The 25,408-nt window shown below is 46.5% G+C and overlaps 12 protein-coding genes across 12 annotated transcripts; 5 read left to right on the plus strand and 7 right to left on the minus strand.

Annotated features, from left to right (window-relative positions):
* The first annotated feature begins 38 nt into the window (after nt 1-38).
* V1513DRAFT_438504 (uncharacterized protein) lies at nt 39-2,070 on the plus strand. The gene is made up of 3 exons (XM_066897068.1): nt 39-785; nt 839-1,188; nt 1,243-2,070. Exons 1-3 carry the CDS (start codon nt 258-260, stop codon nt 1,919-1,921), a joined length of 1,557 nt encoding a protein of 518 aa, XP_066755675.1. The 5' UTR covers nt 39-257; the 3' UTR covers nt 1,922-2,070.
* On the minus strand, nt 2,057-3,328 carry V1513DRAFT_374309 (CwfJ C-terminus 1-domain-containing protein-like protein; the record flags this gene model as incomplete). The annotated part of the gene is made up of 2 exons (XM_066894847.1): nt 2,057-2,590; nt 2,648-3,328. The coding sequence occupies 2 exons, from the start codon at nt 3,326-3,328 to the stop codon at nt 2,057-2,059; spliced, it is 1,215 nt and encodes a 404-aa protein (XP_066755676.1).
* Nucleotides 3,329-4,132: 804 nt separating this feature from the next.
* Nucleotides 4,133-5,091, plus strand: V1513DRAFT_438506 (uncharacterized protein). The gene is made up of 2 exons (XM_066897069.1): nt 4,133-4,257; nt 4,325-5,091. The coding sequence occupies exons 1-2, from the start codon at nt 4,225-4,227 to the stop codon at nt 4,796-4,798; spliced, it is 507 nt and encodes a 168-aa protein (XP_066755677.1). The 5' UTR covers nt 4,133-4,224; the 3' UTR covers nt 4,799-5,091.
* V1513DRAFT_221551 (PLC-like phosphodiesterase) lies at nt 5,015-6,591 on the minus strand. The gene is made up of 2 exons (XM_066894389.1): nt 6,005-6,591; nt 5,015-5,947 (listed from the first exon to the last, which is right to left on the minus strand). Exons 1-2 carry the CDS (start codon nt 6,129-6,131, stop codon nt 5,130-5,132), a joined length of 945 nt encoding a protein of 314 aa, XP_066755678.1. The 5' UTR covers nt 6,132-6,591; the 3' UTR covers nt 5,015-5,129.
* A 4,814-nt stretch (nt 6,592-11,405) lies between these two features.
* Nucleotides 11,406-12,552, minus strand: V1513DRAFT_221610 (uncharacterized protein). The gene has a single exon (XM_066894390.1). The coding sequence runs from the start codon at nt 12,352-12,354 to the stop codon at nt 11,725-11,727; it is 630 nt and encodes a 209-aa protein (XP_066755679.1). The 5' UTR covers nt 12,355-12,552; the 3' UTR covers nt 11,406-11,724.
* A 966-nt stretch (nt 12,553-13,518) lies between these two features.
* V1513DRAFT_438515 (uncharacterized protein) lies at nt 13,519-14,928 on the plus strand. Its single transcript, XM_066897070.1, has 2 exons — nt 13,519-13,736; nt 13,811-14,928. Exons 1-2 carry the CDS (start codon nt 13,711-13,713, stop codon nt 14,688-14,690), a joined length of 906 nt encoding a protein of 301 aa, XP_066755680.1. The 5' UTR covers nt 13,519-13,710; the 3' UTR covers nt 14,691-14,928.
* A 119-nt stretch (nt 14,929-15,047) lies between these two features.
* V1513DRAFT_374790 (uncharacterized protein) lies at nt 15,048-16,080 on the minus strand (the record flags this gene model as incomplete). The annotated part of the gene is made up of 3 exons (XM_066894870.1): nt 15,048-15,432; nt 15,502-15,874; nt 15,951-16,080. 3 exons carry the CDS (start codon nt 16,078-16,080, stop codon nt 15,048-15,050), a joined length of 888 nt encoding a protein of 295 aa, XP_066755681.1.
* An 818-nt stretch (nt 16,081-16,898) lies between these two features.
* V1513DRAFT_423337 (putative transposase DNA-binding domain-containing protein) lies at nt 16,899-18,287 on the minus strand (the record flags this gene model as incomplete). The annotated part of the gene is made up of 1 exon (XM_066896028.1): nt 16,899-18,287. The coding sequence occupies one exon, from the start codon at nt 18,285-18,287 to the stop codon at nt 16,899-16,901; it is 1,389 nt and encodes a 462-aa protein (XP_066755682.1).
* A 1,993-nt stretch (nt 18,288-20,280) lies between these two features.
* On the minus strand, nt 20,281-20,871 carry V1513DRAFT_438528 (uncharacterized protein). Its single transcript, XM_066897071.1, has one exon. The coding sequence runs from the start codon at nt 20,686-20,688 to the stop codon at nt 20,347-20,349; it is 342 nt and encodes a 113-aa protein (XP_066755683.1). The 5' UTR covers nt 20,689-20,871; the 3' UTR covers nt 20,281-20,346.
* Nucleotides 20,872-20,982: 111 nt separating this feature from the next.
* V1513DRAFT_395279 (metal-dependent protein hydrolase) lies at nt 20,983-22,549 on the plus strand. Its single transcript, XM_066895360.1, has 6 exons — nt 20,983-21,141; nt 21,206-21,276; nt 21,369-21,430; nt 21,483-21,589; nt 21,652-22,286; nt 22,357-22,549. Exons 1-6 carry the CDS (start codon nt 21,074-21,076, stop codon nt 22,431-22,433), a joined length of 1,020 nt encoding a protein of 339 aa, XP_066755684.1. The 5' UTR covers nt 20,983-21,073; the 3' UTR covers nt 22,434-22,549.
* Nucleotides 22,522-23,333, minus strand: V1513DRAFT_438534 (cytochrome b-c1 complex subunit 7). The gene is made up of 2 exons (XM_066897072.1): nt 23,057-23,333; nt 22,522-22,939 (listed from the first exon to the last, which is right to left on the minus strand). The coding sequence occupies exons 1-2, from the start codon at nt 23,188-23,190 to the stop codon at nt 22,684-22,686; spliced, it is 390 nt and encodes a 129-aa protein (XP_066755685.1). The 5' UTR covers nt 23,191-23,333; the 3' UTR covers nt 22,522-22,683.
* Nucleotides 23,334-23,782: 449 nt separating this feature from the next.
* On the plus strand, nt 23,783-24,733 carry V1513DRAFT_374324 (uncharacterized protein; the record flags this gene model as incomplete). The annotated part of the gene is made up of 3 exons (XM_066894848.1): nt 23,783-23,977; nt 24,072-24,407; nt 24,461-24,733. 3 exons carry the CDS (start codon nt 23,783-23,785, stop codon nt 24,731-24,733), a joined length of 804 nt encoding a protein of 267 aa, XP_066755686.1.
* Nucleotides 24,734-25,408: the final 675 nt, after the last annotated feature.

A 25,408-nucleotide genomic window follows, 5' to 3' on the forward strand; every position in this document is an offset into this window, starting at 1 on the left:
AACTTGTCATCCAAAGTAACGCATTTAATTGCCACTTCCAGTTCTATCTATCACGCGTCTCGACAGTTGGCACTCTACCTCCTCCATAAGACATTTCGAGCTTAAACAATTTTTTCTGAAGCTCAGCAAGCTGGAATCATTACCACAATCTTTTGGCTCTGGCCCTTTCTTTACCCTCTTTTGCCTCGTTCATAGGTAACGAGGAATCTAATATCTTGCATTTATCCGCTCATTTATTGAGCGATTGACTTTTCGCCATGTACTGTCGCGGAATTGTAGGTAAATGTGCCGATTGGTCCCGTTTGGGCGCCACATCCCGACTGGCATCTTCACGGCATGTGGGAGCGAATTCGACTGCGAGTAATGCTGGCTTAATGACACGAAATACCGTATTGCAAAACTTGGTTGTTCGACATTCCAGCAGTTCGCAGTCTGCTTCATTTAGAGGATTGGAATCAGTTGTGTCGATTCAACTACCGTCGATGTCAACATCGCAGCTACGGAGATCAGGATTTGCCAGCGCTAATTTCTGTGGTTCGCAACCCCTCAGTGGCGAAGCCGGTCTCAGTGTGCGATTGTTTCACTCTTCCCGATCCGCCTTTGCCGAAGATCAAAACAATGCCCCGCGCAAGTCGCCATACCAAATCTTTGTCGACACCTTCAGAGAGGAGTGGAACAAGTCCAAGGAACTGCAGGATAACATTAAAGCTCTCCAGGATGAGACTGGTAAAATGTCTGAGAGTGATGCATATAGAAAGGCCATGGAAGCGTACGAAAAGGCTAGAGTATGTTTGCGAAAATGTCGTGCGAGTGCAAGGCGTGGACTAATATGTGCTAGTCTGGTACATCCGCTGCTTCGTCAAAAACCGCTGAGACCTTGAAGAAGGCGGGTAAAGTTGTTGGAGATGCGGCATCTACGGCTTGGGAATCTCCGATTGTTAAGACCACTAGACAGGCGGTTAACACGACTGCGGAAACGGTCGACAAAGCAACAGCTCCGATCAGGGAAACTAAGATCTATAAAGAGGTCAAAGAGGTTATCGACGATGGAAGCAGTCGTCGATATGGTGGCTTTGAGGAGCGAGAATTACGTCGGAAACGGCGAGCTGAAAGGGAAGCCAGGAGATTTAAGGAAGACTTGAAGAGTGGCAACATCGCATCAAATAAATCGGCTACCGAGAACCCTGAGTAAGTTCTAATACTAGCCTCTCGGAACTCCGTGTCTAACCGTTATATTTATAGTGCAGGTACGAATGTCGTTGTTCACAAGGATGCCGCTTGGAAGGAATCATGGGATGACTTCAAGTCGAACTCAGGTCTCTTCCAGTCTCTCAATTCTATCAAGCAGAGGATCGACGAATCGGATAACGCGCTTGTCTCAACAGTTCGAGGAATTGCTGATCGGATAGGCGGTTTCTTTGCCGAGACCGAATTTGCTCAGGTCACTCGGATGTTTAGAGACATAGATCCGACATTCCAGGTGGAGGGCTTCCTGAATGAAGTTAGGGAATACATTTTACCCGAAGTTATCGACGCGTATGTCAAAGGTGACGATGAGGCCCTCAAGCTTTGGCTTTCGGAAGCTCCATATAACATATGGCATGCTTCAGCTAAGCAGTTTAAAGAAGCCGGCCTGTATTCGGCTGGTCGGGTGCTTGATATTCGCGGAGTTGATATTGCAAATGCTCGGATATTAGCGCCATCAGACATCCCTGTAATGGTCATTAGCTGCAGAGCACAGGAAGTTCATATTTATAAGAGCCTTAAAACAGGCGAAGTTGCCGCCGGCACCGAAGATCATATTCAACAGAGCACCTACGCGATGGTCATAACGCGTATCAAGGAGGAGATCGATGATCCTGAAACAAAAGGCTGGAGAATATTAGAATTGGTTAGGGGTCAGACTAGAGACTGGATGTAAATGCATATTGTTACATTAGTTGTAGGAAGGGAAAACGGCGTTCTTTGTCCTATTACAGACGGGACCGTTGAAGGTTTCTGTTTGATGTATATAGTACAATTTTTGTATACAATTCTTCTTACTTGTTACATTGACCTAGTAGCTGGTCCTCGGGTATTCTTCTTCCAGTTGGTTAGTCCAATCAAAGTTGGCCCACATTCGTCGAAATCCTTTTAGTCTTGGATCAATTTCTCGCTTCCAGCGAGATTGTCTTTTGATCACATCTGGTTCCAGGTCCAGCATTCCACCAATTACCTCCCTAGCAAATAGGTCACCTTTCGGCCAGCGATCCGGATCTTCTACTACGTGGCCATATCCACCATCAATGGTGAACCACACGTGAAAATACGACACTTCCTTCACGAGACTCTGTCTAAATGCTCGTTTACCCAAACCCCCTTTCGTTGCACGCTCGAGTGTGTTGATAACCTTCTTATGCGAGCTCCATTCTTCGTCCGAAGACAACATCGCTTCACGGAAGTAGGCGGATGCTGTTTCTGCTAATTCGAATGGTAATGGTACTGCCTCGATAGACGCATGGCGACGACGACCAGGCGAGGCCGCGTTTTCATAAAATATGACCCCCCGGTTTTGTGAGTAGTACATTCGCGCAAGTGATTTCATAAAGTTCTGTAGTTTCCATTAGAGCCAATTAAACTCACAAACAATAAAATGATTCAGACATACCCGAATCTCTTCCCATTCATCGTCATCGCATTCTAATGTACATCTCCTGTGCGAGATTGGAACGATACTGGCCGCTCCAGGACTAAGTTGTGGCATTGTTGGCAAAGACAAGTAAACGCGAGTACCCGTACATACGACAGGCGCAATTGGTGGCGAATCCTCGGACTGGCAAAGTGGACATGAATCAAGAATACTATTCATCCGACGGACTTCATCGATAGCCATAGTTTTCAGGTCGATTTGGTTACGCTTGACTCTCTGTGCCAATTTATCCGCATTTTCATCCATGTAATCCAGATCATCCTTAAACCTCTTGTCGCGCCCTATCCTCTCCGCAAACAAGCGAGCTTCACTTCCAAGAGCAATACCTCTTGTTCGCTTCTCCTCAGCCACCATATCGGCAATTGTCATCTCATCTTCTGTCTTGTTGGGTGCATTCAAGACACCACGTGTGTCCATTAATGATAAGACCTCAACTCTATCACCGGTATCTACCGCCTCAGGAACCTTTTTTCCGGTAATTATCGCTATAGCCTCGTTGTATTCCTTTTCCAACTGATCTGCGTTGGGAGCTCGTCGTAATTTCGCTTTGAGATATGCTGCTTTCATCTTATTGAGTTTGGTCTCGTCAATTACGGTTGCCTCTTCCTTTCTGGTATCACGTAGATGTGATTGATCCATTGTTGAACTTTCAGCCGATGCACCGCCTGAGGGTAGGACGCGCTCCAACAGCGGCTCTGATGCGGGAGGCGACGGAGCAGCAGTAGATGATTTGACGAAGTATGGGTCATTTGCCGATCGTGGTTTTCTGTCCAGTATGGTCTTTTTCTGTCGTTCATGCTCACCTGCAAGTGAGCCAAAATCAAATTCGCCAGACTGGCCATCTGAAGTGTTGGCATTGGATCCCAGCATCCACGAATCTCGCTGTGATTGATGAGAAGTTGGAGCAGGTGATGCTTCATTCGCAACGACCCACTCCCCGTCCTCATCACTCGAACCGCCTTCAATAGTACTACCCTCATCTTCGCTATCAAATTTTTCCTTGCGAGTTTGTCGGGAGATCTTTTCTAAATCATCATCGTCGTCGTCGTCGTTCTCGACAACGTACCGGCGCGATCGCTTGCTAGGCCGCGCGTATTCCTGATCGTCATATTTGCTACTTCGATTACGTCGTGATTTATCGAGGCTGTCCGATTGTCTAATGTTATGGAAATTACTGTCATGACTATATTTAGACGATGAATAGCGCGACGATCTTCGCGAACTGCTTCCCTCGTCAGGCCGAGACGATTCGTGCCGATGCGACGTGTGATGATTGTGCGAATTGTTGGACGAGGTTCGCCGAGACGAGGATATCTGATCGGCCATTTGATTATAGTTATGTGATTTGACTAGGCATCCGTGTCGAGTCGTCAAATTCTCTCTGATTTGCGGAGGAGATGGGCAGAAGGGCATACTCACGCCGCAGCCAAAGTTTAATTAGATTCGCGATACGGACCGCCACATATGGCGCGGATACGGCGACAATCCATCGGTCATCATCTTGCACCCTGAAAGGACAAAGCAAATAGTCAATAATGTCAAAATACTGGTGTAAACCGTGCAAGACGGTAAGTTGACTAACATTAGCTTAAATTGCAATCAAGGAAGAATTGCAGCTAACAACGTTTTGTCTAGTTCGTATTAGATACCAAGTTGGGTCGATCACAACATGAAGCCTCTGTACGACATAAGTCCTCTATGGACAGGACTTTACGAGACCTTCACCGACAAAAGGTCCAAGCAGAACGAAGTGAGAGAGATGCGAAGCGAATATTGCAGGGTATAGAGCGATCGGTCAGCGGATCTTCCTCAAAGGCATCATCAACTCCAGCAGTTGCCACTAAGCCGGGGATTGGACCAGCCAGACCAACTGCACCGACAGTGGACTCTGTCTCAGTGGCAAAGAGCAGTGCTGTGTCTGCCCCACCGATATATCGATCGAGTCTTTCAACTTCTAAGTTTTCTGGTTCATATGGTTCGAGGATATCCGGAAGGCCTAAGGAGAAGACCGTGATGAATACAAACCGAATTACCAAGCCTGGATCTAGCGGAAGTGGTTCGTCGGGGCAGTTGTTCAGTAATGGAAGCAAAAATGCTATCAAGAGGTAGAAGTTCAGAACAATTGAAAGCAAGGCGATCGCAGTGTATCCATCCGCAATTGACAGTGCAATGCACATTGATGTGGACTTTGTACGCTGCATTGGATTCATTGGGTTTGGTAGATTATTATTATCCAGTGAAGGTCGTATTTCTGAAATTTCCCGTTCAACGGGAGAGCGGATGATCAATGGATTATCATAAATTTGGAAATGCTAGTTAGTGGTTTTATGTCCACTGCTGTTAATCAATTAGGCGAATAATTATATAGTTAATGAAACTGGCGTTACTTGGGACATTAGAAATTAGACCTCCTATAAGTACAGGTGGATTTTCACCACCATTAAGCATCCGACGCGTTGCGGATTAAAATATTGTTCCTAGCAACTACATTTCGCACAATGATCCAGTTATCTTTATCTGGAAAATCCATAATCAAAATACCACATCGGCCTTTCGTCTTCTTCAGGGCGTCGTCGATTCCGGATCTCACAGCTTTTGCGACATCCTTTGGCCAACAGTATGGATTCCAGAAGTTTGCGGCAGTAGTAAAGTTTACAAAAAGAGTATTCGAACTCGTTTGCGACGCGCGGATCATGTGCGTTTCAACGTACAGAACCTTCTCCTTGATCGCATTTGCAGTAGGAAGCTCGCAGAAATCCTGCACTGCGAGCAGTTGGCCATTAACTGTATCCTCTCCAGTTGTGTTATATCGCCATGATGTTGCAGGAAACCCAAAGGTACCCCGTTTGTCGTCAGGACAGCCGAACCGTCGGAACAAGATGGCTTTTCCGCGAGCCTCCCCTAGTTGTGGGATACGAGGCTCTAAAAACCATTTATGTTGCGCCTGCTGAATGTATCTGTCCCACAGTATCGCAGATAATTCATTCGGTGCCCATGAGAAAGGGCCCTCGTTCTTCAGTGACACAATAATCGTTTCGCGGGGATGTACCGAAAGGAACTCGAAGATGATGCTTAAAACTCGTGATAACTTGACTGGATGCAACAAAGCGACTGGGAAAGCGCCGTGGACGACTTGAAGGTCATTTCCAAAACTGGTACAAAATGTGGTGTATGGCTTGGACAATCGTAAATCCAAAAACCTGATTCCGTTATCAAGTTGCGTCTTGATTGAGGCTCGTTGACATCGGACCGAAGGAACTGAACAGAAATTAGAATCACTAATGAAAACATGAAAGCAATATATAAAACGCTTACATGAAAGATGGTGGGCAGCAGAATTATGTGTTCCCGGAATAGAAAGTGCCGAAAGAGACACTGAATCTTCAAAAACCGACATCCATTCCGCAAGCGAATGATTTGACTTTAGGGGAATAGGACCCATGTGACGGATGACCAGTTAGTAGATTATGCTGCAAGGCCCGAAGACAATGGAGTCCGGCGTCGTGCAATACATAAATTGTCCCGGTGCAAGTGTAATTTCAGAGAAAGTCGAGTAGTGGGATTATAAACAGATTGCACCGGATGACATGGTCTTGTCGTAATTACTGCGACTTCCGCATCTATAACGAATATAAATACACGACCAAATACCAATTCGCGGCGCCCCGCAAAGATAACGGACGTGCGGCGTTGGAGTGATGTTTCATGCATTTTCGTCTTCGTCGTCCGAATCTTGGATCCTCAGTCAACTAGCGTAGACGCACACCACGATCGCACCATGGAGATCATCTCTGATATAGTGAAGATGGTTAGCAGTCTCGCTCTCAAACAGTTTAAATCCGGAAGCTCTTTCAAGTCAGCGTCACCGTACTGGATAGGCTAAACGCATTCGCTACGCATGCTTCTAGTATGTCCCGAATACCAGATTCTGGGACTGTAAATACGTGTGAGAAAGCTGGCATTTTCTATCTATAAGGACAATGAACAGTTATTATTCAAGACTAATGAATTTGGTGGAAGCCTGTGATATAAGCCTGTAGTCAATCAAGAATTGACCCAAGAAAGTTCTGACTCTGAATTTCCGTAGAGGCTATCTTGCGATAAAGCGTATTAATTATCACCGGTTTCGTTCGTTTCACTGCACGACAGTCTCTTCTTTTCTTTAAGCTGATTACCGATCTCTCCAGTTCACAAATGTCGACAACTTGTATGTTTTGGCAGCTATCAGGCATTATTTTAAAACACCTTCGGTTCATAAAGTCTTAAAGATTTCATTAACTTGAATCTCAGCATCATTGGCGAATCTGCGAATAGCGCCGAGCTAATTGAGGAGAAGGTTGACTGCGATGCTCACATGCTTGGATGTGCGTACCGGATAGAATGCATTGGGATGGTGTCCTTTTTCTGCTGATATCGACCGTGTGTTCCTCCAGGGATCTCAATAACTGTGAACTCTCTCGTCGAATTTACTCGTTGCACACTCCACTCATAAATGTGAATATCTTCGATTTAAAACTGGTGCTAGATAGACATATTGGGAAGTATTACGTAGGATTTGACCGACCCTCAGTTGGTATTTAAAACAAGTTCCACGCTTACACCAAGCTTCCATGACTTCGGAAGGCTCATATCCCATTGACATTAATACAGGATAGAGCAAACAGAAGTGAATCTGCAGTACACTGTCTCGATCTGTAGGCATTGAACCGTACCTTCACAGAGCAACTTCCGCCGTTAGCCGTCCTATGTGCATTGCATGATTCGTGGCCGGTTGTAGTCCCACTATGAATTTAAGTATGCTGACCACTTCTTTGTTGCCATTAAAACTTAGCACTGTCGGACTTGGACCGTTGATCCCGAGATTAATCGGAAGGCATCTGAGCTAGACCAACGTTTGTTGTCGTAGGCAACAGCAGATTCAACAAAGTGATGATTCTTATGGTTTCGTTGAACCTTATGTGCTGACCAACACATGATGATCAGGCCACTGCCGATGTTGACAATCCTACTCGATTTAAACTAGTCCGCAGACAAACGCGTGCGCACTTAAGAGCTACAATTTTGGCATCTAAGCAGCACGACCGTTTGCATGATGGCAGGACATCGCACTATCATTGCGCGGCGGTCCTAATGTGTAGTTAGTCGACGTTTTATATATGAGTGATCGCTTGTATTAGACGGCAGTGGATTGCGAACAAAATGCTGAGATCGGATATCATCTGGTATGGCAGATTGGCCAGCTGATGGTCATATGCTCCACAACTCGTTATTTACGCGTCAAGAATAATTAAAGCAACCATCTGCTGCTTTCTAACCGGGTAATTCAACCTGTCCCATCGAAAGCGGGACATTGGAATGCCATGCACGTTTTACCAAAAGAACACCGACTCGCTTATAAGGTAAACTTAAAATTTGTGGATTGCATGAAGCCAGGGACTTCGTACCCTGAAACGGTATTCCTACCCCTGCCCCAAATTTGCGGGCGCAGAGTAGTTAACAGGACTTTCAAGGCCAGCTTGAGGGGGAATAATAATATATAACTCTGCGAAGCGTGTTTTCTATCTTCCACTGACAGAGACCATATCGACCTGAATTTCAGTCCATCTTGTAAGTGAATAATAAGAGAAACATAATGAAAATTAGAGTTGACAGTAATTTGAGTGCCGTGCGCCTTGGCACATGGTCTCGGAGTTGAGCCGAGTTGTTCGGGTCATCCGCTTGTTCTTACCAAGAAGATATGGTTGGGATGACGTCCAGTTTGTATTTTTGTTTTTAAGTTTTTAATTATTTTTTTACAAAAAATTATGGTTTGGAAGAATCTAATGTATGTAGCTTCACAAAAGTTCCATAGAGTCGACGACCAAGCAGGATGCATCTTATTTCGCTGGGAAAAGTAGGATAAATTGTACCTCACATTCGTACCGGTTTTGCCCACGGAAAAATTCGAGCACTGGTCATCTAGATCTGTCTGGTTGGATCTGGGGCGGCCGAGGTGCTCTCTGCTGCCCACTCTCAACCACCGTCTTGAGTGCAGCACTCAAAGATAGAGCAGCTATCTCTTTATGATGAGTAGGAATGGTTTACTTACTAATAAGCCCGTGGACGAAGCATGCATATTGCTTGGCATAGCAGAATGCTCAGATAGTATTCTGTAGTTTCTAACCGGGGTATTCGGTGCAGCCAAAGAAAAGATTGATTCTTCCATACCACGTTGAAGTTGATGTAGATGCGGCCATCCCCCAACAAATCGAACAATTCAGAATATTATTAATTCTGGAGATTGGATTTTGGATATGACATGTCCATTATGGCTTAGATGTAGAAATAACGGCCAGTAATGGGGGGCATCCACAGAGAGCAGTCAAGGTTGGTTTGCAAGGGTCCAAAGTCTCATCTATCATGCAAGCTACTTATAAGGCGGGGACCACTTCTTGAGGGAAATGTGGAAACCGAGACCTATCCGAGCAAAACCTACCGAAGTGGCAACTTTTAGTAATCGGAGCAAGCATCATGAAGGTTCTTTCATTAGTACATAAACTAGTCGAGAAATTGCCATACGTATATTAAATCTTAAAAAAGTTGGGAGTTTGAGAGTTGATGTAGTTACTACTCTATGGTACGATTGTCAAATACTTATGCTGTAAATTATGTCTACACCTGTTGTAAACTGTATAGCAGCAATAATTGTGTGGAACCAATAATTGGAAGCGATTGCGTCCCATATAGGATTCGGCAGCTCTGCATGTCTCGCAACAACCCACTTGTTAATATTCCAGTACGTTCGTGGATAGACCAACATCGGTCGGTCCCGAAATACGATTAGCCGAATTTAGACAGATTACTGACTTCACGAGGGGTCGGTGCAGGAGCACTAGGCAGGTGGAACGAACATGCAGGGGCTCTAAAGTCTACCAGCTGGCGACAGGACGTATGCAAATTTGGAGAAGCACGGAAACTTCCGCGGTCCATCATCACCGTTTGATGCTTTCTAAGGTAGGTTAGGTTAGTCAACAGGACTTAATGCTTGCCATCGCTTTTTTTTGGTAAAGTATTGCGGCTATCCGATAGGCCACCCAAGAAAGTAGCTGAGGAGATAACAGTGACACATTTAGAGTTAAGATGATGCACGCTATTTGAGATGTTTCTAGTCTACGTTTTACATGTCTGTCATCCATAAATCCACCGTCCGGTCTAGCGGAGTAACCGCCATTTTTTTTCCGGTTTGACACGGCAGTTGATGGCTGCAGCAGTCACATTATTTTCCTAACTCAAAAACCATCGGTTTGCACATTTACTGTTGTCCAGTCAAAGAAGTCCGGGCTGCACGAGTGCGATGCAGCCACCTTCGACATTGTATGTCACTTCAGTCCGTGACTTATATTGACATAGGACGTGTGGTAACTGTGGTAACTGATAGCCAGGCCAAACTTACGCTATGCTGTGTTTGGTTAGCCAACTTTCCAGTGAGGGAGTTACAGTAGCTGGAGCAATGACTAGATGCCCAAACCTAAACCCCATCACAACTTCTCGTTGGAAAGCAATAAAGGCTACATCACCCAGAAACTGGTTGGTTAACTGCCATCCGATGGTCCATTGTCCAAATTTGATGAATGAGACAAATAGATTAAACGAAAACTCAACGTAATTGTCACAAGTTGGAGGTCAGCGATTACTACGCGCTACTGTGGTAAAATTGAGACATAAAGCCGTGGGGTGTCTCAAGCCCCCCAGCCTCGTGTACCTTGGTTACTACTACGGGCAAGTCCAAAACAAGAAATTGACAATTGTTATTGCCACATTCTCCGGAGCCAGCGAGTGGCGGGCAGTAGGGACATGCTGAGAGGCAGAAGGAAGGGATTATTTACAATTGGGATATTTGGTTGTTTGGTATTGACGATTGTTGTAGTAGAGGTAACATTTATTACCGTAAGCAGAATAATTGATGGGTGATATTGGCTCGCGCTAAAAATAAGCTTTACACAGTGCAGGCCACATGTTCAAATCCGGCTACGGCCCATCATTTAAGCCTATGTATGTCCATTCTGCTTGACTAGTGTGTGATCTGATTTTCTCTTACAGGGGAAAGAAGTACAAAAATGAATTAGCAGGTGTGCCTTCATGCAAGAAGTAGAGTAGTAGCAGCAACATGAATTTAATAGACTTATCTGTGACGACTGTACATGTAACTGCTTCCATTTAGTTCTAAGACTTAGCCTGAATGAAGTAATCCAAGGGTCCCGTCGAACTCATGTCGAACTCAGTTAAGCTCGGACTCCCGGCTGTGTTATAAAAAATTGCAATAATTTCTAGCATTATGCATGCATGTAAATAAACTGGAAACGTGATAGATGAGCTACCAATCGGCTGTTCCAAGATCTTGATCGTACAGCCCAACATCCAGCAAAACAATGAAGCAGCAGAAGCAGCTGCTGCTGCTGCAAAGAAGAAGAACACTCACACTACAGGTGACGATTCTGCATGCATATCTAGAAGCCATGTAATTTATGACGCATCTATAGTAACTCCGAATATTACCGCAAATATGCCAGTTGGTGTATCCCCACTAAACAATGTGGGACCGTTGCCATATCGGGAAAAGTGCGGCAGTAGGAGCCCACCTTGCGTCAAGCCACGTGCTCGGCGTGATAATTTGAGAGGAACTTGCCCACCATTTTCCTCCTTGGAAGCCAAAATCGTATTAGATACTTATTAGTTAACTTGTTATAGATAGGTTGGGTCATAATTATAATCTATCAAACACGTGGACATTTTATATTTTGTAAAGTAGCAGTCCATTTAAGTACTTTCGAACAAACCAACATTGGTTGCCCGATGGCTGGCCTATCACGAGTGGATATCCCAAAGTTCAGTTTGTCGCCGGCCATTGTCATGCCAAAAGTATGGATTACTGTCGAGATGGTTGGTTTACTTTGCGTCCTTACCATGGCAACTTCAAATTCGGCAAATTTCCGAGGCTGCATCCGATGTATCCGCGCGGTGCGTTTTTTTTTGTTAGCATGGTTGGATTGTTTGTATTAACCGGGAGATTCCGCGCCGGTATACAAATTAGCGTATCCAAGATCCAGCTGCTTCGCCGCGTCCCAACTAGATGCGGTACAACCCAACGCCACCACTGTCCACTTATCCTGCCTCGGATGCTCCGTCCTTCCTGCTAAAAAAGTGCCGAGTTGCTTTCTCCGAAGAATAAGCCATAAACTGGTTTTAGGAGTGTCTTCGGGACTTGAAGGGAGATTATGAACTCCACTCTTTGTATTTTTGGCCAATTGTGTATGTTTTGTACTCCTTGTGGACTCTCCTGTGGACTCTCCTGTGGGCCGCTCCAGAGTAAATATAGTCAATTCTGCCGACCCTATTTTTCTAAGGGTGTTGACCACATGTCGAGCTGCAGAACCATGTGCACGCTTAGCGAACCCTCTTGAAAACGATGTACCTAAATAGAGGGTACGCTCCGTAAGTGCACAATGACTCGCCTCGGATGCAATCGGAAGGCGTTGCCTTAACCGCTTATGTGACGATGGTGGCTTGTTGAGATTTCTATCAATCTGAATTGGCTGCAAAATAATATCTATCACTCGGATGATGTGTAAAGTGTGTGTATCATAGAACAAGACGTGCTGGGCATACATAATAAACGATAAAATCATAAGCAACTATCACTTTCACGTTCACTTATGTCGGGAGACTTTTTCTTTTGTTTTTAAGGCACAAGCGAGGCAAAAGCTGATGCGCTTTTGATGCAAGCGGTACACTTCAAGACATGAGTTTTCCGTTCAAGAGACCGTCTGTCCCGACTATCAATCATAGTTGCTTTTTTAGATCTAAGGTGTGTGTGTCTCGCTTAGCAGTTTGGTGCTATGTTGGCATCAAGGCACGGATAAATCACATGCGTTTTAACGAACTTCTGAGATGATATATAGGATTTAACGTCGAACCATTGACGAGCAAAGATCAACATTGGAAATAGACACATGCGAATAAACACATGCTAATGTTCTCGCTAAGTCTCAGGACAATCTGGAACATCTACTACCCCCTGTAGAATGGGATCGAATCGGCTTGAGTTGTCGCTGACATGTGAAGTTGATATGATGTTCCGACTCGGTGATGGACATTTATCAGCGGCAGCGGCAAGCGGCGGCATTTTAAATAAATTGAACTTGCCATCATGTTTCAATAAACTACACGCTGTGATACATATACTCGCATATTATTGTCATCAGAAATGTAAATGTACAGGCACATGCCATCCTGACGATCTTCATGCGACAATTGACGATGATGATATAGACGTATTATACCATGTATTGGCCACAGTGAAGATCACAGATTACATACTACACTCCATTGTGACGACTTGCTATGTATGCGGACAGCGAACTGGCCAGCGGTCCAGCGATCAAATGGGAATGACAGGATCCTAGTGCCAGGGGGGTGATGCCAGACCCCATTCCAATGTAAGGGATAAGGATTCCCCCACCCCAAAGAAAGAAAACATAGCCACTGTGCTGGTGCTAATTTGTGGAGCCAGTTTTATTTTATTAGGAAATGGTAGGTACGAGTCAAGAGTATACAAAGTACGGAAGATCCCATAGTAGTCAGCGGGATTGGCCGTGCTTTGCATGGTTTTACGTACCTCGTGCGCTGCCATAAGCTTAATAACGGTCAAGCAAGGTACCACTACCGACAAGAGAATCTGCACTATGACCCAACTTCACAAGTTTGGTCAGGCTGCAGCCGACCACCGAGACTTGTCTCTCGTCTAACAAAACAGAATCAATACCCCCAAAACTCTATCTCGGTTGCATCCCGCCCATGTTAATCAGACCGCTCTCAAACGTACAGTTGAAACCGTGAATAATCTCTTGTCTATATCACTCCACCTTTCGCCCACTATAATATCTTGCTGTCTTGCTGTTTCCTATACCTATTGCTTCCCAAAATCATATCTAGCAGTATTATTGCAGTCCACTAATCTTATCTTTATCATTATTATTATCATAATGGATTTGAAAGCAATCGTCTCACCGTATGTTATATTTCTAGTTCTCTTTTGCCAACTTCTTCGCCATAGAACTTAACTAACAGCTTGGTCGTACTTAGTGAATCGACTCCTCATCATGATGCAGTTTCCCACGGCAGCTTGTCTGATCGCTCGATCTTTCATCCTGCGAATGAGCTTCCTGCCACAATAACATGCTCACCGTCTCCCTTGTCTCCAACTGGCTCTTCTGCGCTCCCTTCACCTAAACTTTCTCCTCTACTCGAAGAATTTCCTGTCTACACCACGAAGCCTGACTTTAACAAGCGTTCTCTATCTGCCCCATCCCTCTCATCTCGGTCCCATGATGGAAGGATAGATACCCACTCAACAAGATCAAGTCAGGTTCCTTCTTCCACCAAGTCGCCAGGTTCGAACAGGCGATTTGCCCACATCCTATCAGAACAACGGCGGCGAGAGAACATCAACGGTGGCTTCCTCGAACTTAAAGGCAGCATTCCGCAGTGCCAAGGCACGCAGGATTCGAAAGCAGTCATATTACAGAAGGCGGTCCTTTATATCTCCTCTCTCGAGTCAGAATTAACTCGCGTCAAAAGTGAATTGTACGCTTGTCAGCAGCAGCGTGCAGCACCGCAGCCCATGGTCCCACAACGACAGCAACAACAACAACCTACTACTCCCGTGCAATCTGACCTGGACTTGTCTGTGCCGCCTCCTGCTCCTGCTCCTGCTCCAGCTCCTCCAAGGGTGCTGCCGCCGTCGCTTCCCCCTCCACCGCCGCCTCAGATGTATGTCCATGCTTCTCCACCAGTCGCATCATTGCCACCACCGTCTCCTCTTACTACACTTAGTCACCCTGTTGCGTATCCCTATATGCCTCCGGGCCAGTACTATACATCCTACCCAGCTCAGCACCACCTGTATGCTGTGCCAATGCCGCCACGCATGACCGCCGCGTGGAAAGTACCCAGTGCGGTTTGACCCCAGTTACATTGGGTATTGGGCTATATAGAGTGTACATCTTGTAATTCTAGACGATCTGGTGCAGATAGCACACATGTATAATAATGGTTCACGCTACAAATTATTCAGATATTTTGTATTATATTCTTGGTGTTAAATTTTCATGTGGGTTTGGGGGCGCATTCGTGGGTACATTTGTTGGGTTATCTTCTAGGTGTTGCACCTAAAATATATTTTTGTTATTAGTCACTACCAATATGTCGCCTGAACGCCGCCTGAACCGGCCTATCCGCTGTACAGTTTATTCTCAATTATGTATCTCATAACGCCATGGGGTACGATATGAATCAGCGTCAGTCCTTCGGCACTCTTGAGTCAGGTCAGCATGTTGTTTGACATTCGCAAGACGTCAGCAAAAAATCGATCGCATGCTCTACAAACCTCCGCAATCATAAAACGTACCTTTCCATGTTTCGACGCGTCTCTAGCAGCAGTCGAACTCACGATTGCGAGATCGAGTTTATGGAGCTCGTTGGTGACGTCGCCAGGATGACAAATCGGATCTGCGTAAGACAACAGCCATATCCGATCCGCCCAGAGCCGCGGTATGTCCGTTCGTCTTCCAGCTTTAATATCTTGGACGAATTGTACCTGTTCTGCTGCCGTTCCCCATTTAGGATTGTCGCGAACATAGCAGACGATCTTGCAGCGCGTCATGAAGTCGCCGAGTGCGTATTGGAGGGTTTGACAGGGGTAGTACCTGATTTCATGTAATTAGTAACAATTGTTCAAAACCATACCTCTTTGCAAACCAACCCAACCAACTCACTTCGCATCAAGTAGACGTATCAATGTGTCGTAGCCTGTGAGATAGACTTGCTCCTCGACACCCGGAAACATGTGAAACACAGCCTCTGCTTTATCGACAAACCGCGGATATTTAGTGATACCTACTGCAATATTCACTTTGCTTATTCGACAATCCGCAGCTCTTCCAATTTCCAAACTAAATTGTTGCATCATCGACAGCCTGTCGGCTAGTGGCGCTGGTGCGGTCGGTTTGTCTGCATTTTGCACAGCAAGAAGTAGTAAAACGTTGGCTTCTGCCGTCGCAGAACGAGGAACAAATGCGGGATTGGCGATCGTACGGTTGATTAGCTCAAGATGGGCAATTGTTGGAGGATTGAATGATGAATCGAACACTGGTGTTAAAAAGTTAACTTGATCACCGTTGTGTATGCGGAATGGGAGGGAGGGTCCCAGTTACCGTTAACGAACCTATTAGGGATTGCACTTTGCAAGTTGGTGACGTTAGAAATGCAGATGACGACGTGTAGGCTATTCGCAACGCGTCAGAACCGCGTCGCAGGAGATCAACCTGTTCCTCGTATTCCGCCGTAGATGGCATTGGCATCGTGTCGCCGACGATCGCAGGCAGTTCAGTCCCGAACCCACGATTTCTCGTGCAAAATATTACTTACAAAACAGAAAATCACACAGACACGCTCTGTTTTCGTTAGGTTACCCGGTCGTGCCACAGAAGTGCTGCGTGGAGGCTGCCCAAATATAACATGTGTTCGCGGGTGATGGACTAAAGGCGTCATTCTAGCCGTTGGACCGCATCCACAGTTTGAAGCGCTGGACCCATGAAGTCGCCAAGTGCGTCTTTGAGGGTTTGACCGGGATAGTATGACAAATTGTACATTATATAAGTTTATATTAACCTAAAATAACTACTAAGGTTATACCAAATTTCCCATGCACAACAAACTTTTGACAAAAATAAAAATAACACTTAAACGTGATACATAGTACACCTGCACAAAATATATCGATAGGACACCGGATAGAAGCGTGAAGAATGCAAAACTTGAGTGGTATGTTGCTCTGACGTTTTCGAAATCGATAGGATATGCCAGGCATCATTCGGCTTTCACTACTTAGTGTTAGCTGCTCCACTAACTACTCACAACAATTCTTGATTAGCCATGTACCGACTTAACGAGTTTGTCGATGGGGTGGCACTGAGATGATTTATACTGGCGAAGATCATGGGGTACGAGAGGGCCACAAGTGACGGAGGACTACAGGGGCCCAGCTCCTAAGAACGAGCCGCAGACTCTGAGGCGATGGTTAGGGTTCAGTCGGAACATGGCAGAGGCGTCCTCGCCACGCTTACTCGGCCCGAATGCTTTTTGGCGCGCTTGCCTGTGCTTGATGAGGGTCTCAGTCCGTGACAGACTCGCCTCCTGCAAACTTGGTGCAGTACCGCACCAGGATGTTCCTCGCCCCATTGATATCGCGGTCGCACTCAAACCCGCAGTACGAGCATCTGAAAACTTTGCTGCCCCCAACGTCGTTCAGACGCCCACATCGTCCGCAGGTCTTACTCGTGTGCGCCTCGCCGACCAGCACAACATGGCACCAGGGGTACTCCCTCGCCTTGTTAAGTAGGCGCCGCTGGAAACGGTAGTGGGACCAAGTCATCATGGCTCTCGCCGTCTTGGACCGAATCTTGCGACGCCCCCTGCTTGTCACCATCTGCTGCGATTCGAACTTTGGCAGAATAACCAGATTGTAGGAACTGCACAAATACTTGGCAGTCCTGCAATGAAGGTCATCCACCAAGGTCCTGATCCGTCGCCGGATCATCGCAGCTGCCTTCATTATCCGCCACCTCTTCTTGCGCGTGATCGCCTGCACAGACCACCGGCTCTGCAGGTCATCTAACCGGTGGCACAACCGGTAGATGTAGCCAATGTCCCCTTTGCCAAGTTCAATGACCTCACCATCTGGTGAGTACCCGGTCATGAACGTCCGCACACCCGGATCCAGGGACACAACCCGACCAAAACCTGCAGGACCCTCTGCCACAGCCAGTGGTCCGGGCACGCACAAATAAAAGTGGCCCGTAAGCCTTTCCCTCACCAGCCTGCTGTCATGAGGCAGCGTATCAGGAAGGGTTTCGCCTTTCTTGCCACTGTTCATGCGCCGAAGAAGAGCGAACTTCCCTCTGCGCCGCTTCCAGTGCTTGCTGTGGATGACGATACTCTCCTGGAAGCAGTTTCGGCGAGAGCGGTACTTGATCTCAAACACCTTCTGATCATTCTTGTACCTAGCTGCTCCCGCCTTAAAGGCTTTAAGGAGGTCATCCATTGCGGCGTCCCGAATATCGTAGGGTGTGTCCTTGAGCCCGGTTATTTTCAACGACTCTATCGCGTCGTCGTTAATCGCCCTGGCCCTCAACGCCTTCTTCGATTTCGGGACCCCCTCATCCTTTATAGCGCGAAGACATTCATTGAACGTCCAACGCGCCGCCCCAATCCACCTCACCAGAATCTCCTTCTCCTCGGCCGTGGGGTGCAACCTGTACCGCCTGGCCTTCAGCGCTGGCTGATCCTGGTCCCCCTCCCCGAGCATATCAAGCGGCACTTGGAACTCAGGGTGGATCTCAGCACCAGAAGACCAGGTCCGGCACGTAGCCCAACCACGGCCAAGTTCCTTCCACTCACCTGTGGGAATAGAGGCGGGGGGTAGCCATAGTTGGCGGCTGATCCCCACCGAAACCTCATTCCAAAATGGCTGAGGTCGTTGCTGGTTGTTTGTTTGCTGCATATTGGGAAGTTCTTATTCAGGTAAAATTGTAGATGCGAAATGTATATAGAAGTTCAGATGGAACAACAAATGCGGAGACGAGGTGGAGATATTTATAATTTGCGGGAGAAGAACAGAGAGCAAAAATGATGCGGGAGTGATTTGTTTAGTTCATGGGAACTGTGCTGCGCATTCTCACGACCTGCGCTGCCTTTGTCAGAAACCAATTGAGGCAAAATGTGCATGCGAGCTCTTTGTGTCTGTCGCAGCTTCTGTGCGATCTGTGCGACTCCACTGCAGCTGCAGCTACTCTGAGACCGGCAATGGGCGGAAATTGGCGCGGCAGTGTTGACAGCCCCTTTGTCTCATCTAAGTTCTTTTAGGAAGACGCGTGTGCAGCGTTCGCGTTCGCGTTCGCGTTCGCAGCGTGCCCAGTCGCATCATAGAGTGAACTCAGCACTTGGGGCCGAGAAGTGTCGCTTCATTCAGCGATTGACGCAAACGTCTCCTATTACTCAGCCGCACTCGCTGCGGCTATGGCCCCAGCTGATATACAACCAAGACTCTGGGGTTAGTTACACAGATCGGATGCTTTCGCGCGCCTGCCGACGCGTCCGTCGCAGCGCTTCCGGAACACGTCAACAACGCGTCCCTCTCTCATCCACAATTCGCGAAGCTCTAAACGTCCACAGTTGGCCCAGCTAATATGGAATCCTGGAGACAGCGCAATTTCGAATCCTCCAGAGGGTTAGCCGATAGTGAGTGGCTGTTCGCTGCATTGCGGATCAGCCCCAATCCGACACTGGCGGCCACAAGACGTTCGCTGATGTCTGATACTGAAACACGATCGCGCTCGGACGCAGATTCGCACAGAAGACAGCAAATTAAATTAATCATGCAATTAATTAATTAATTAATTACGCATTCGAATGCTGACGGGGCTTGCCCGCTTTGTTTGGCGCGCTCGTCGCCAACTCACGTCGGTGCCTCTCGTCTGGTTATAAATATGGCCATCTTTCCCCGCTGCTGCTGCCCTTACAACTTGACATCGAGAACTAAGTCGCCTGGCAAGCGACACAGTCTGCAGAGAGCCAAGAGGGGAGCCTGTAACTGGCTGAGATCCTCTTCAATCACAAGCGAGTATGCTTCAGGATTCCTACAACCTGGTCATTTGGCTAACATTTATGTAGGCAGACAGGGTTCTCAAGTGTGGGCAAGAGGGCAGCCTGGAACCCGGGGTGAGTCTGAGTGGCCAGAGGCAAGCCGCTTGGTACACTGCCGGTTCAAGCAGTTCGTCCTCTACTGGGGGCAAAGAGGAGAGCCTTTGACGGACTCTCCTTAATACGAGTACGCTGATTCGCCCGCCAATTCGGGCGATGCGTACTCGACTATGGGCACGGGGGATTAGTAAGAGGAGTCCTGACAGACTCCTCTTTAATTCTAGTACGCTGATTCGTCCCGGAGCAAGTGTAAGTCCAAGGATGGCGAGATCCAAGCCACTTGGACACTCCCACTTCCGGGGACGCGTACTCGATTGTGGGCACGGGGTATAAGGAACGGTGTTGCGATTTACCTCCGCAGCTTTTGTTTTGTTTTGTTTTTCCATTGGGGTTTTTTAGGAGAATGTTCCCTATACACCTTTGTCCAAATGGATGTTCCAAGGAACAGTGTTAGGTTTAACTCCGATCTTTTTTTGTTTTCCCTATGGTTTTTGTTTTGCGTGAGGATTTTCTCTACACCCTGATGTTCCTTTTATTTGTCTAGATACATATGCGAGCACAGTTTCTCGTCCTTGGGCGAGGGCTGTGCGCTGTTGCTTGTGACCCATGGCAGGGCGCAACCACCAGACATTTTTGTTGTATTTGTTGCTAACTTTGTATGTCTGGTCGGCCGTCTAATACAAGCGTAGATGGCATGATATATTTTATTTTCTATGTCTTGCTATTTGTTTGCTATGTGTATTTTCTCTACCCGTTGCTCTGCCGCTGCTTTCATGTCTCATTAATAACTTCTTGTTTGCTTTGGATAAGAATATAAATTCGCTATAAACTACATTGCAACACAGCCACAGGTTAAACAGCTAGTCCTGACCCAGATACTCCTCCAGCGACGGCGGCGCACACCCGAACGACTGCGACACTTCGTTGCCGCCCGCAATGCAGGTATGGATATTGGTGAATAGTACCGATACCATATAAAACGCAGCCACTGGCGTGGACTCTTGCCTCAAACCATACTTATAGGCATTGTAGGGCCATTTGTTCAGTACAAGGCCGAACAACTGCTCGACTGCGATACGAACTCCAGACATCCTCGCATTGAAATCAGCCTCGTCTGGAGTCAGAATAAGATGTGCTGGCGTTGTCTTGAACGGTCCCTTCAGTGTAAGCTGGATCTCCATATAAAAAAAGTTGGCGATCATCAGGGACCAAAGAATTGACCTCCTTTAATATTTCTTCAAGTCCTGATTCTTTTAACATGGCCCAGTCGCCAATCTTGCCTTCCATGGGCTTGGACAGGGACGAAATAATTCCATCAGGAGTTGCTACCGCGTGCATTTTAAATCCATGTACATGTTTATATCCAGAGTACAACTGTCGTGAACAATGGCGCCGCAATCTGTAGCCGATCTGGTAACTAAACGAAACGTAGTTTGATGCGGGTTAGGGCCGCTATTGATGCGGCTTCAAAAGTTGACTTTTACTCGTCGCGATCACATCCTCAGCATTAGCGACGTACCTGGATATCGGGCGACGTTCTACATTTTAGAACGGTATTTGTGAAACTACGTTGTGGGAATCCAACATATGACGATTGACCAAACTTCACCGGACGCGAAACGACAAAAGACAGAAATGAAGATCGGAACTCACAGGTAAAGTTGATGGCCGGGATTTGTTAATAGAAAACGCTAATCTTTTATTTTGGGCATTTTGCAGTGGCACCTTTCACGCAGACGAAGCATTGGCTGTATTTATGTTAAAGTTATTGCCGAAATACAAGGACTCAGGTACTTCAACGCTTGCTCCGTTCGAGCTACTCTCATGTCACTCTACTTTCCCGCTAGTATATGGCTGACAAAAGTTTTTTTTTGGGAAGCAGCCGTCGTTAGATCTCGAACCCCTGAGGTCCTTGAGGCTTGCGACATCGTTGTCGACGTCCAGGTATGAAGTAGTTGTGTGCAGATACTAGAGAGAGCGATATTGACGTATACAGGGCCAATATGACGGCGTCAAGCATTTCGATCACCACCAAAGAGATTTCTCAGAAACCTTCTCGCCGTCATTCAAGACCAAGCTTAGCTCAGCTGGATTGATATACAAGTACGATCTCACGTATGAATAGTCACGAAGCAATATATTAATGAACATCATCATCGTCATAGGCATTTTGGTAAGGAAGTAATCTCGTCTCAACTGGATATAAAGCATGATGACTCGAAACTCGGGATTTTATACGACAAGATTTATTCCGCCATGATTGAAGCTATTGATGGTAATGACAATGGCCAGAGCGCCTATCCCGATGACATAGAGCCGGCTTACAGCACGAGCTCGATCACGCTGCCCGGTATGGTCGCAGCTCTTAATCCTGCGTGGAACGAAACTTACGACGACGCGTATTTGGATTCGCAGTTCGAGAAGGCAAGCAAACTCATGGGCGGTGTCTTCCTTGATCTGGTCAAGTATTATGGAAACGCTTGGTTGCCAGCTCGGGATCTTGTCAAGTCTGCGATTGTGAACAGCAAGCAGTACGATGACGAGGGCAGGATTGTTGTCTTTGACCAGTTTGTGACATGGAAAGGACATTTATTCGATCTGGAGGAGGAACTCAAAATCAAGGGCCAGATCTATTACGTGATCTACAGCGACGGCAAGGGTTGGAGAGTTCAGGCAGTCCCGGTAGATTCACACAGCTTCCAGTCGAGAAAGCCGTTACCGGAGCCATGGCGAGGAGTGCGAGACCAGGCACTAAGTGATCTGACTGGTATTGATGGTGGCGTATTTGTTCATGCTACAGGTATGCTACAAACATTCACCGCTTTGCGAATCCGTTTATTATCGAGAATGCGAACTTACATTTGGCTTAGGTTTCATCGGTGGTAACCAAACTCGCGAAGGCGCGCTGCTAATGGCACAGAAAGCTCTCACGTTTTTAAATTCATAGGTTTCGATCTTTTCAAACCCAAGCTTTGTACTATGGTGCCGGACCATCATTCTTATCTAGCACTTCTGCATAAGCCTACGAAGATATAACATCGTGATAAATGCAATATATTGAAGCTGTAAAGCTAGCTCTACTTAGCTCATTCTTATGCGCACATAGACAACATAAATCCTTGCGCCGATACCCAAATTTTCCGGTGCTTTCTGTTGTAGTCTCTAACCTTCAATTTCCCATGTCGTACGATTACTATTTACTTCGCAACAACAGCCATAGTATCGAAATACTCTCTCTCTTTCATCTCGGCCTCGACTTCTAATATGTAAGGAGTCAAATAGCGAACGTCCTCGTCTGGCTTCAAGTACTCTTCCTTAGGAAGAAGCTGCTGCATGATCGACAACTGGTGAGCACGTCGAATACGGAAAACCCTGTCGCAGTATTCCTTCGGTGGAAGTCTGTTAATGGCCTTCTGAACAATCGGGTTCTCTTCGGAAATCAGATCGTCATATCTAAGCACACAAGAACAAAATGTCGTTAGTATATCTTAGACAATGAATTATGATCCAGTTTCCCAGTCAACGCGCATAAAACTAATTACTCAACCAAAAAGCGCTATCAGTGCATACCTCAATCCCATCTTTCTGTAGCCATTGGTCTCAATCAGGAAGCCCTGAAGAGGAGTAATGAGCTTCGCCAAAGCCGGAGCGTTTGAAGTAATGTACTTCGCCAAAAAGTAGGTACGCAAATAACTTCCGGTCATTGTTGCTACCTCGTAGTCGGTTGGAGGAAATTGTAGATTGTAGTATGAGTCGGGAAGAGATGGTCGGGGTCCCTCTATCTGACTGTCGAGGACTTCAAATTGCCTGCCTGTTTTTTCGTGCCTTTCGAGCAACAGGTTTGACCGCGCTCCAAAAGGCTTTGTCGATGTCGGGACAGGACAGCCAAGCTAAAACTGGTTTGCTCGACGCGGATTGGCTCTTCTGATATGCGCCCTTTTCCAGCTTGGTTATGGCTAACAGTATCTAGCAATATGTACAGTTATGCGGACATTGCCTGCGCCACATTGTTGAACTCCTGTGGCTAGTGTAGAGGCGGTGCCTGACCTTGTCAGTCCTATTTAGGCATCTAGCCTTCCGTAAACGTACTAGAGGCTGCGGGGGAAATGTAAACAAAACACAAAGCGAAGGCTTGTTCCTGAACTGGCTGCGTCGCTCCCAACTTGCTTATCACCTCAACTTTGGTAAATCAAAAAGCTATTCCACAATCCTTGCGATCGGACCAATATTAACTATCTTCGTCTTATATTATTACGGATCAACCGTCTCAGAAAGTAATCGTTGATAAATTTCAGCATGCAGCGTACGTTGAGGACCGTTAGATCAGCACCGAGCTCGTTGCGAGCTCAGTACCTCCACTCTTCCGCTTCAACTCCCAATCCTACCCACGTTCTCAATAAGACTGGTGCTAACTACAAGAATCTTAATCTCGAAAATCTTCGATCAGAATGCAGGAAGCGCGGCTTGAAAGTCAGCGGTAACAAGAGCCACGTAAGTGAGATCGGATAAACTATTCTAATGCTTACTGTAACTTACGCGCAATGTTTGCGCTGACTTAAGGCTAACAATGTTTTCTGCTGTTTAGCTTGTGGATCGATTGACTATGGATGATAGCTCAATGTCATTCTCAACAGGTGCCTCAGCCCAAAAGCGTGCTGTTCGTGACATTCGAGCTCTCGTCCCTGCCCTCCCGAGCACTCCTCCTCAGTCGAAGAACATCTCGACCGCCACTGTCGGCAAAACTCCTATCGCGTCCGCCAAGACCGAGGGAAGATCCGTGCCTACATCGCTGTCTATTGAGACTGTGCGGGCGATCCAAACGACTGCAGCTAGGCTGGCGAAGGGTGATGATTCCACTATCGAATACTATCGGATGCCTGAGATAGGCATCGACGTTGCGCAGTCTATCTCTACCCCCATCGTAAGTACCATTGAACATCTCTGGCAATGGAATGCGCTAACAATGTAATGCAGCCCGTCATGCCCGAAAATTACACTGTCCGAACGATAATCCCTGTACACGCTCCCATTGCTAAGCCAGAGATTAGTCACGTCAGCGGTGACATAGTTGCCGAACCGATTCGCGATATAGTTGACAACTATAGTGTCGAAGAAGCGAATAGCAATGAGTACTCTACGAAACAGGACATTCCCGCCCGGGATAAGAAAGTGCTTACCTCCCTGCTGGCTGCCACATTAGCTTGGTGGGGACTAGGCGCTCTTACCAAGAAGAAGGAGTCTCATTGATGCAGCAGACAGTTATGGAGTACTTTGGAATTTGTTTTTCGTTTTGGTTATTCATGAAATTAGGCAATCGGTAAAGGATTTGGGTTTATCTTTTTGTCTATCGTGTGGAGCCGGTATAGTAGTTCAGTGCAATTCATTTAGAACCAATCATATAATGAGCGATGAGTCGATCTGGCAGATTGGTCGACAATGCCAACCGAGAAATGATTTAGTAGCTAACAATTTCGGCTATCTCGTGGCTGCAGCACATAAAGACAAATTGCTGGGAAGCGCCAGAGGGTTGTATTTCCAGTCAAACTATAGACACAAATAAGAGATGAGCTTATTAAGTTACCATATAATGGATGGGATGCTTTTAGGATACAGGATACGACCGCAGGCTGCGGCAAAGACCGGCTTCGCCGACGCGATTGTCGACATCCATTGTAAGATCAATAATAGAGATCCCGTGTCGGACGGTGCCGGGAACAATTTATCGCGAGTCTCCAAATCTGCCTTTTATTTGTACAATTAAATCCTCAATTTTTATTTTGTACGAGAGTAAAATAGGGTCGTAAATTTATAGAATTATTTTTTCTGCCTTTAATACTAATGCTGGCAAAGGGACTTTAAACAGACTTTGTGTGTGGACCGTAGTGCGCTGAGAGGAACTTGAACCTGTTGAGTTTAAGTGAG

The sequence above is a fragment of the Lipomyces chichibuensis genome, assembly GCF_038497645.1.
Source record: "Lipomyces chichibuensis strain CBS 12929 unplaced genomic scaffold V1513scaffold_4, whole genome shotgun sequence".
Classification (NCBI taxonomy): Eukaryota; Fungi; Ascomycota; class Lipomycetes; order Lipomycetales; family Lipomycetaceae; genus Lipomyces; species Lipomyces chichibuensis.